The sequence below is a fragment of the Grampus griseus genome (assembly GCF_964374135.1).
Source record: "Grampus griseus genome assembly, chromosome: 15".
Taxonomy (NCBI): Eukaryota; Metazoa; Chordata; class Mammalia; order Artiodactyla; family Delphinidae; genus Grampus; species Grampus griseus.
Window position 1 is genome coordinate 77,052,961 of NC_139009.1, and position 10,660 is coordinate 77,063,620.

At 52.1% G+C, this 10,660-nt stretch overlaps 1 protein-coding gene and 1 pseudogene across 2 annotated transcripts; both read right to left on the reverse strand.

The window, feature by feature from the left end:
- Nucleotides 1–574: 574 nt before the first annotated feature.
- Nucleotides 575–1,584, reverse strand: LOC309833742 (axin interactor, dorsalization-associated protein-like; annotated as a pseudogene). The gene has a single exon. The product of its transcript is annotated as an axin interactor, dorsalization-associated protein-like (transcript).
- A 3,454-nt stretch (nt 1,585–5,038) lies between these two features.
- CHCHD5 (coiled-coil-helix-coiled-coil-helix domain containing 5) lies at nt 5,039–9,403 on the reverse strand. The gene is made up of 4 exons (XM_082672384.1): nt 9,151–9,403; nt 7,879–8,019; nt 7,626–7,791; nt 5,039–5,341 (listed from the first exon to the last, which is right to left on the reverse strand). Coding segments are annotated over exons 1-4 (333 nt in total). The 5' UTR covers nt 9,153–9,403; the 3' UTR covers nt 5,039–5,317.
- Between the last annotated feature and the right edge of the window lie 1,257 nt (nt 9,404–10,660).

Genomic DNA, 10,660 nt, shown 5'->3' on the forward strand with positions numbered 1-10,660 from the left:
ATGATCTTTCAGAAAAACGATCTGGTCATCTGGAAAAATCACAGCTACAACCTGTGAACACGCCCATATGGGATGCTGATTTGGCCAAGACACACTATTTCTAAGCAGGAGAACCATGAGATCAGGGTGAATCAAGGCCGTCTCCGAGGAGCAGCCTATAAATTTCCAGACTGACCTTGGGCAGCATAATTGGTCCAATTCCTCTCAAAGACAGTTTCATACTATCCTAGCCACATCAACCCAAAGTTTGACATTAACTCGAAAAACCGAAGAGCATATTGGAGCGGAAGTGGACAGGTGTGTAAACTCCAGCACACTCTTATTGCTGTATTAAGTGTGCAGGTGAGCACATTCCACCCACAACAGTGTCGTTCCAGGAAGCAGGGCAGGAGTAGTGGCACATTAGAAAAGAGGCTATTCATTGCACAATTAATAGAAAAGTGAAAATGTTTCAAGATCTACAATAAGCCTGTATCCAAAGGAGTCTTTTCCATCAGTGACGTGCTGGACTTTGAATTCTGGGCTACAGCTGGGTAATGGACTCGCTCTGTCCTGCTGGCCTGGGTATGGCTTGCTTCCTGCCTGTTGAAGGGTGAATAGGCTACACAGAGCTAGGATGGTTTCTACTGAGTGGTAAGATTCACAGAAGTTCCAGGGTATTCATGTCACGATCATTCCTTGGGCAAAGTTTGATGCAGATGAAGATAAAGTGGTTTCTTGGTCAGCAATTGCAATTTCTTTCTTTTAAAGTCAGTGGGTTTCTTGTATAGTTCTATTACAATTGGCCCAGGTTTAATTTCATACTTCTCCATGAAAGCAAAACACTTGGTGCTGGTAAACCTTTTTTGGGGGCTTATAGTGTTTGAATTCAAAGAAAATAGCTGCACCTTTGGTTAATTTTTCAACATGCTTCTGGAGCTCCACGTCCACATTAAAATGAACACACATATCTTCTTCTCTTGAAGCCACTGGAGTCTCTTGCACAGGAGTTAAATCCACGCCATTCAGATCTTTTACGCTAACCGTGACATAGGGATCAATGCGTCGCCCAGCATCTTTCAGGCCAATTTTCTCAATTCTGATGATGAGTAACGTCACTCCTGGTTCTGACGGCAACCTTGGTAATAAAGTACGGGGAACTCTTAGCAGGAAAGGCATCAGGAGACCCTGCTCTAGCACCACCCTCTTCTTCAAATTCCAAATTCTCTTCTTCACCAGGTGCTAAAACTCTTCTTAAGGGGACAGGCTGAACAGCAAATGGGAATTCTTTATTATATGTAAGAACATTCTTTAGGATTGGTTCTAGCTTCTTCAGATCCTCCAGTTTAAATTCTTCTTGGGACCATGTGGGCTGTAAAGCTGCACTTCGTAATTCCAAGCATGTCGCCATTTGCCTATGGTTTTCTTTTGTTCTTCGGTGAATTCAGAATTGCTGTGCTGAGCTTGGGCCTCTTTTTGTAGGTGTCTTGCTAATATCTGATGCTCCTCTATCGCCTCCACCAGCTGGCCCCAAGAGTCGAAGTCGGAGCCTCTCCCAAAGCTGGCACCCCAGCGCTGCGGCAGACTTCGGGTCACCTCCGACATGGCCGGTCCCCACCGCGTCCCCTCCCGTCCCTACCCCAGCGAGGCTAGGCTCTAGGGCACCATCTTCCCCGGGCCTGGCCCCGACATTAACAGGGCCAGGAGGAACCGCCAGGCCACCGCCACCACCCACCAAGGAGCCGCCCAAGCCCATCTGCCGCCCGAGCCAAACTCTGCGGTTCTGAAGCCTTGACTGGAACTCTGCCTCCTCAGAACCCTGAGCGTTATCCGCTCACTCAGCCCCTTCAGCGTGCACACGCGTCCCCCCAACACTGCCGTCCGTCCCTCCCCACACACTTCCCTGGGCTTCCCCCCGCCTTCACGCCCACCACTTCTCACTGGCCTCCTGGGTTGAATGCAGCCATTCTTTGCGAACGGAGTCAAGCATTTTGAAGGCATTCTTGTCATTTCAATACCTCCACCAACGGTGGCTATGGTGGGATGTGGTGATGGCATCAGTAGTGACAGGCAGCGAAGGTGGTCAGGATGACGCTGGCTGCTGCTGAGGCAGCCATGACAGACGGGAGCAATGGCAGCTGTGGCCACAGGTGGCGGCCACAGACGTGAACCCAGTGGGTGAATCAGGCGAGGCGGCTGACCTTTGCTGGAGAGATCCCTCTCCACCAAAGCCCACTCTGCCTGATGTGTGTGGCCAGCGGGAAGTGGCAGCGAATTAAAAGTCCATCCCCTCGGGACTCCCCTGGCGGTCCAGTGGTTAACACTCTGCGCTTCTACTGCAGGGGGCACGGGTTCGACCCCTGGCCAGGGAACCAAAATCCCGCGGGCCAAACTAAAAAAAACAAAAGACCCCACAAACCCATCCCCTTAAGTAGCCCTCAACCAAATGAAGGGTGTACAAGTGCCCTCACCCCAAGAGTGGGAAGCCTATTTCCACTGCTTCCCAGAGTTGCCCAGAGAAGGAAGCTGCTGCCCACAGTGATACCTTGCTTGAAAATGCACCTCTGATGTGCTGCCTTCCCTTCCCTGCCTCACTTCCCACAGCTCTACCAGTGCTTTCTGGGATCATCTCCCAAACCCTTGTCTCAAAGTCTGTTTGTGGGGGAATCCAAGCTACGATGATGCGTCACGAGCCAAGCATTCAAGCACATACGGCACATGAACAACAACTGACCATATGCCAAGCCAGAAAGTCGAAACAGATTTCCAAAGACTGAAATCACATAAAATATGTTCTCAGCCCAATTGTAATTAGGCAAGATAACTAGAAAAATCCCCATATGTTTAGAAATTTAAAAATACAATTTTAAACGTCTAAATAATCTGAGATCAATGAAAAAAGCAAAATAGCCATGCTTTGGGGAAACAGTGCATATATTAGAAAAGGGAAAAGGCTGAAAATCAGTGAGCTAAACATTCAAAAAGGTAGAAAACAGAAAATTAAATCCAAGGAAAGAAGGTAATAATAAAGAAGAGATTTAAATTAAAATAAATATATGAACTAGAGAGCACCAACAAAGCCAAAAGCAGATTCTGTGAAAAGACTAATAATATTGATAAACTCCTGTCAAGACTCATCAAGAAAAAAAGGAAGAGGACACAAATAACCAAAGTCAGAAATGAAAACGGGGGGAATTCCCTGGCGGTCCAGTGGTTAGGACTCCACACCCTCACTGCCGAGGGCCCAGGTGGGAACCAAGATCCCACAAGCCACACGGCTCGGCCAAAAGAAGAAAAGAGAGAAATGAAAAAGGCGCCTTTGTCACAGGTTTGACGGACCTTAAGATAACATGAGGATATGAAGAACAAATTGATGGCCATTTAAAAATTCAGATCATGTGAAAAATTCTTAGAAAAATACATTTTACCCAAACAGACGCAAGAATAGAAACTATGAAGTTTTTATGGGTAAATATGGGCAAAAATTCTTTGCAGGCAAACGCCGTCAAGGGGTGGAGTCCCTTCCCCGCCAAGAAAGAGGCAGCGTCTCCAGGGCCTGTAGTCTGGGTTGGCCTCATGACTTACTTCAACTAGTAGAATGTGGTGAACGCGGTGACTTTGTTTCCATTTTTGCTCTCGTGGACCCCTGAGACCCACCATGTAAGGAAGCTGGTGTAGCCTAGTGGAAGAGAGGCCTGTTAGGGATGTTCTAAAACGTAGTCTCCACCTCCATTTTGTCTGCTCTTATCACTTCTTTCAGTCACGTGGAGAGAACCCCACCCTAGCTTACTCAAGTAAAGACAGGTTGGCTGAAAACATACACAGAAACCTGAGGGCTCAATCCACAGCCCAAGGAAACTGGAGCTGGGAACAGAAAGCCACCAGGACCCAAGCAGCCCTATCAGGGACCACAGGAACTGATCACAACCCTCTCTCCACAACCTGGGTTTTCTTGTTTGGGCCACATGGCATCCAAAGGCCCCTGCAACCCTGGCTGCACAGGACTCCCGCCCTGGCTGCGAAGCCAACCAACAAGTTCCTTTGTTTTAGGTGTCAAATCCCCAGGAGAGGCTCCCAGCTCATTTTTCCAAGCCAGAGCACAAGCCTTAGATTTCAAATGGCCAGTCCGGTCAGCGCTGACCAGTCACTTCCAGTTTCTGTAAGTCTGGATTACGCTCCAGGGAAGAGCAACTTATCTGAATGGTGAAGCTGGGTGCAGGCTCTGGGCTCGCTCTCTGCATACTTGCCTGTCTACCCTCTGCACCTTAGGACCTCCCCTGCAGGAAGACGATCAACCAGCTGTGCCCACGGAGCCTGTAATCCTGCAGAGAAACATTAAGAAGCTGCAGCAGCCACTGCTGGTACCTACCCGATCCACTCAGCACCCTCTCCTGTGTGCTGAAGGCTGCTCACGTGACTTCCCACTGCTCTCTGCTCAGGGCCCTCTCTTGGTGGCAGGAGGGCACTCGGCCACGCATAGGGCAGTCAATGCCCATGAAAACATCCCTCAGTGTCAGATGGGGAGTTGGTGTACATACACCCCAACTTCCTTGCCCCTGGGATGGGGGAACTGAGGTACGTTCTGTGCCGCCTCCCAGAAGTCCCAGGTGGGACTGAGCCTCAGCTGCCCACAGCAGTGACCGGCTTGATGATGCACCTTTTATTGGCTGCCTTCGTCTCTGTCACACCTCTCCACTTCCCTACGAGTATTCCTGGAATCATGCCCCCAGATACTACCTGCACTCAAATCCTCCGGGTTGGACTCTGGAAGGATGCAAACCAAGACAGAGGAGAAGTCCAGTGCAGCAAACTCCAAGCCACATCCGTCAATGCAGCTGTTTTCCATACAAAAGCCAGTGTTTTCACCTGCATTGCCTCATGGCCATGTCTATTGCTCAACTGGTTCTGAACTCAGGAGGGAAGGAGGTGTGTTATTTATTGCCCCCTAAGCCTCAAGGAAACACTCAATGAAGACTTGTAAATGCTACAGTTAAGGTGAGAAGGAGCCCTTCTCCGTATCTGTGCGGCAAGGGACAGGAAATGGATGTTGGCAGTGCTGAGGGGGAAGAGGGGTCGCCTTAACCCTGGTGAACAGACAGAGCAGCTTGCCCCAGGCCCCAGGCCCCTCCTTGGCGCACTAGGTGAAGCTGGGGAACAGGGCCCACAGGCGCTGAAGGCAGGAGCCAAAGGCTGTAGAGTCTTTATTTATTGTGAGCCTTGATGTCCAGGGAAGCCAGGCCCATGTCCACAGCCCTCAGGCTCCACCTGGCCATGCTTCAGGGGTGGAGGCATCAAGCGCAGTCGCTCATGTCCAGTTCTCCTACGGTCTGAAGGGTCCTCAGGAGGCAGGAAGTGGCTGTGCCTGCAGAAAAAAGCCACATCAACATCTGCTAGCACCTCTGTGGGCCTGGCCCTGGGACCACTGCTGGCGAGATCAGGTAGACACGGCAGAGGCTGCCCTTGCCGAGCTCACAGCCTGGAGGGAGAGGGTGTCAGGTGATGACCTCGGGTGCAGCGAGCCATCACTGGGAGCAGGGAAGGCAGCATTCTGCTGGGTTTACACAGCACCTGCTGTGTGCCCAGCACTGTGACAGGTACTAGGGACGCAGCAGTGGATGCAGCAGACACACATCTCTGACTCCAGGGAGGGACAGACACAAATGAACAAAAACGTGTCAGCGGGTAAATCCTATGAAGAAAACTGCATCGGGGTGAAGGGCAGAGGTGTGTGGAGCGGGAGGTACAAGCAGCACTTCACGCCGTCAGCCGCGCTAACATGACATGTCTTTATACCGTGTTTTACGAGATGAGCCTGTGTGTTTGCCATTTTGGAGACCAGAGAAGAGAGGAGGCCTGAATTTCACTGCCCCCAATCGGAGAGGGAAAGCTGCAGCTGGGGTGCCATTACCGGGAAGGGAAGGGCAGTCAGGGGGACCGGGGAGCGGGGTTAATGACTCTGAGTGCGCTGGAAAGCCACAGGCTTTAAAGGGGACAGATGTGACCCCATTTCCGTTTTTAAAAGCTCCTTTGGCTACCAGCGGGGAGACAGAGAATAGCAAGAGGGCAGGGCAGGGCTGACCCGAGGAAGACCAGGGAGAGCCTTGGTTGCTCATTCCGGGAGGGACGGAGCAACTGGCCCTAAGATAGGAAGGTGGGGTCTTTGCTCAGATGCTCAAAAAACTTGAAAGAAGTATCACCAAAATATAATTAATAAACTAGCGTGAACAGTATGCAATCATTACTGAATATTTTCTGAAAAGAATTAAAAGTCCATCTCACTGGTGTCTGCTCTTAGAACTTGAACCTTTCACTTATCTGTGCCTTATTAAAAAAAAACAAAACCCAACGTCTACAGGGCCTGGTAGAAGGGCATTTCCCCAGTCTTTAGGCAAGAACTCCTCTGAAACAGGCGATGGGAGGGAAGAAGACACAAGGCAGTAAAGTATAAGCCATAGTGGAGGGAGTTCAGGGATCTTGGGAGGATGGAGACGGGCCATGACGGGATTTTCTGGGGGAGGTGACATCGAAGCTGGGATACGAATTAGCCAGATGGAATGGGAAGGGCAGTCCAGGCAGAGGAAAAGTGAGATAAAAGCCTGGCAGCAGGAGAGACCGGCATTCGAGTAGCTGCATGTTCACTGGGGCAGGAAACACAGAGCTTGAGGTGGATGTCGGGTAGAGGCAGGGCCAGAGGTCATGTCCTGCAGGGCCCGAGAGGCTGTGCCGGGGTGTAGACCTGGCCTGGTCAATGCGAGCCATGAAGCAGTACACAGTCAGAGTTCCTTTGGGATCACTCTGGGACCTTCACAGAGAACGGACTGAATGAGGTAAGACTGACAGCATGGAGGTCCAAGAGAAGGCTTCTCTTCTGGGTGTGAACAGAAAAGATGGGGCCCCAGGAACCGAGAGAGGGGCAAATGGGAGGGGCTTGAGAGGGAGCTGGTGAAAGATGTGACTTTTGCCTTTGGAGCTTGCAGGCCAGTGGGAGAGACATAAACATCTAAACCAGCATTTCTCAACCTTTTTTTAAAAAAAATTATTGCCCCCCCAAGGAGTCTTTTCAGACATTTTTTTAAAATTGAACCCATCCATGACACTTTAATACCATAGATATAGTGTATATCTGTTTAGGTACTGTATACATTAAAAACAGGTAAGACTTTTTTGCTCCATCCTTACCCCCATTGCCCATACAGCTGAGAGGCAATGAGGACGAGAAAGGGAGAGTGGGTAAGGGAGGAGGTGGATCAGGTCAGCCTGGGGAAGAACACAGAGAAGCAGCAGGAACCTGGGATTTTGTTCTCAGTGTGGATGAGGAGTCACCAAAGAGCTTTAAGCAAAGGTGTAATGTGACTAGTTTTCAGTTCCTAAATGTTCTCTCTGGCCACCGCATGGAGGCAAGGTAAGAGGGGATTCAGGGAGACTAGGGAGAAGGCTGGGGCAAGTACCCTGGCTGTGGAGGGGGGGAGGAGATGGCTGGACTAAAGCAGGGACTATGGAATGGGTAAGAGGAGAACACGTGCTGATGTTCTGGAAGCGGGATGCATGGTAAAGGTCTGTGTGGGGCTGAGGCTGACTCCAAGGTCTTTACTCTGAGCAGCTACAAAGATGAAGGGGTGGGATGAAGTGCTGAGCTGCTGTCTTACCTCTGCGGTGGAGGAGGTGTGTGTCGGCTGCACCTGCTCAGCACACTGCAGGAAGCGGCGCACGTGTTCTGCACAGTTGCCCACGGCTGCCTCGTTCTTTCTAAGACATTCCTCAAAGGCCTCAAAAGGCTCCGCACAAGCCTGGCGGATCTGCCGGATGACTGGGCTGCAGGGGCAGGGCATTTCAGGCCTGGGGAGACTTCCACCCCACTGCCTACCCCCCTCCACCTGCCCCGTACTTGCCCACACTCACTGGGCGGACGTGCACTGAGCAATGCTCATCTTAAGGTGGTGACAGTCTCGTTGCCATGACTCAGGCTTGGCTGCCACACACTGGCCATACTGCTCCAGCTCCCGGCCACAGTAGCGAGCAGTGATCTCCAGGGCCGCCTGCCTGTGGGACGTGACAGTCTGAGGATAATTCCAGGCAGTAGGCAAGAAAGGGAATTCTGATCTGAGTCTGGGGTGGCACCCCATGGGGTCTTGGGAAATCTCAGAGTCTGAAGGGTCCTGGGATAGGGCCAGGGAGGTAGAGAGGTAAGGCATGAGCCTTGGGGGCTGTGGAGCAGGCTGGAAGCTTCTGGGGAGTTAATGGAGGTCCTGAAAAAAAGGTCTGATTATTCCAAGGCAGGCTGTGGAGGTCCTGGAAGAAGGGTCTGGGAGTCTGGGCATCCCCCAGTTTAGGCTTGGGAATCATGAAGAGAAGGCTTAGGGCCTTAGAAGTAACACCTAGAGTTTTCCGAGAGAACCTGGGAGCCCTAAATGAGTTCAAAGGCCCTAAAAGTGAGGGTTAGAGGTCCAAGGGTTGAGGTCTTGGGTCCTGGGGAAGGGTCTCTTGACCAAAGGGTCTTAGAGATGAGACCTGAAAACAGGGGTACTGAAAGGGAGACTTGAGGCCCTGGGGCAGGTTTGGGGGTCCTGGGGTGGGTCTCAGGGTCCTAGGGGCATGATCTGGAAGCCCTGGGTGAGGCTGGGGCTCTAGGGTAAATCTGGAGGGTCCTACAAATAGGCTCTTCAAGTTCTTGGGAACAAGGTCTGGAACTCCAGCGTGAGATCAGTGGTGTCTAAGAACAAGTCTGTGGGCCCTATAGGTGAGATCTGAGATACTCGACAGACCCGGAAGTTCCAAAAGGTAAAGTCAGATGATCCAGGGGGAGGAACCTGGAGCTCTAAAAGGACGGCTCTAAGAGTCCTAGAGGTCCTGGGAGAAGTCTGGAGTCGCAGGGTTGCAGGGTGAGGGACGAGACCGGGTGTTTTGGGGGGCAAGGCTTGGGGTGTTGAGAGACTGGACCTGAAAGTCCTCCGTTATCACCCGAAAGAGGGGCGGAGCCTAAACGCTCAGAGGGCGGGGCCTGAACCCGCGCCGAACTGAGGCTCGTGAAGGACAGCGCTGAATCCTAAGGCTCGGGATCTCCAGGGAACAGAGTGGCCAATCCTTCTTCCCGGAGTCCTGGCCTAAGTCCAGATCACTGGGGAAGAGAAAGAATACGGGGGCAGTTACGGGGTAGGGGCTCCCGCTACTCACATCCTGAGGCCGATACCGGAGGAGGATCAATGAGGGAGGATAGCCCCGCCTTTTCCGGTATCAGGTTGTCATGGCGGCGCCCAGCCCAGCCCTCCTTGCCTCGTATTTTCCCGGTCGCAGAGCAGACAGGCTGCCCAGTTCCCTTTAGGCCCAACCCGTCATGGCGGCGCCCTACTTGTCCTTCCGGCCCCGACCTCTAACGGTGGAGCCTTGCGTAGCCACTTTCCGGCCCCAGCCGGCTCGGTACTTTGTGCCCTTCAATTTCCGGCTGGCCCTGGCGGCACCGGGAATTCACCGGAAGTGCTGGGAAGAATCGCGGTACCTCCGCTCTAACGCGAGTGCGGCGCCGGTGTGCGCCGCTCCTGTACTTGGCCGCAGCCGCACGCGCCTTTAGCCGCCTTGCTAGAGCTGGTGGCCAGCGGCTGCCGCTGCTGCGACCCCTCAACATGCTGCCGTTCGCGGCTTGGTTGGGCGCCGTGGCTGCGGGCTGCTGGGTGCCCGGACACGGAACCTGATACCTGATGCCCCTCTGCATCTTCTGCTCTGCGCGTGCGCTCGCTAGCCTCTGGGGACGCTGGTTGTACGCGAGGCGGAGCGGGCGGGAAGGGGGTCACCCCGGGAGCAGGAGAAGGAGGCCTGGACCACTCGTCTACTCAGCCTGGGTTACCCAGACCGTGTCCCCTACCCCTTGGCATAAATTATGAAGCCAAGGCGGATGTGAGTTTTAGTCTTGGCTCCCTGCCAACGCCTCCTCGTCTGTCTTCAGGTATGAGGCTCCGTGTGAGTATCCCTTGGTCAGAGAACTGAGCGTCAGTCCTGCTGTCTTGTGTGCAGAGCTTTTTCCAGACCCAGGGTGAGCCAAAATGAACATAAAATGTAGTTAATCATAGTGGCTTAGAGGAACCAGAGCCATTTGTGAGCACGTGACAATTGCTTGGAGTCTCAGTATGTTACCGAACTGAAACAGCACAGCTCAGATGGGACTGGAACCCAGGGGCTGGGACTCTAACTCACTGTCTTTTCATTGAGCTCGCACATCTGGTATCAGGACTTACAGAGGCTCAGGTTTTTTCTGTCTGGTTGCCGAAAGAATTCAATGAGACACAAAGTGATAGGAAAGAAGTGGATTTATTTAGAGAAATACACTCTATAAGCAGAATGCAATCCATCTCAAAAGGGGAGAGTGGCCCGGAAATATGGGGTGGTTAGTTTTTATGGGCTGGGTAACTTCTTAGGCAAGTGGGAGGAGTATTCTAACTACTTAGGGGAAGGGGCGGGGATTTCCAGGAATTGGGTCCCCGCCCACTTTTTGGCCTCCTTTGGTCAGCCTCAGAACTGTCCTGGCACCTGTGGGCATGTCATTTGCATATGTTAGTGTATAATGAGGTTCAAGGTCTTCTGGGAGTTGAATCTTCCTCCATCTTGGGCCTAATCGGTTCTAGCCAGTTTTTGTCATACCTGCAACGGCTCTGTCATTCTTTTATTTTTTTTAATTTGTTTTGGCCACGAC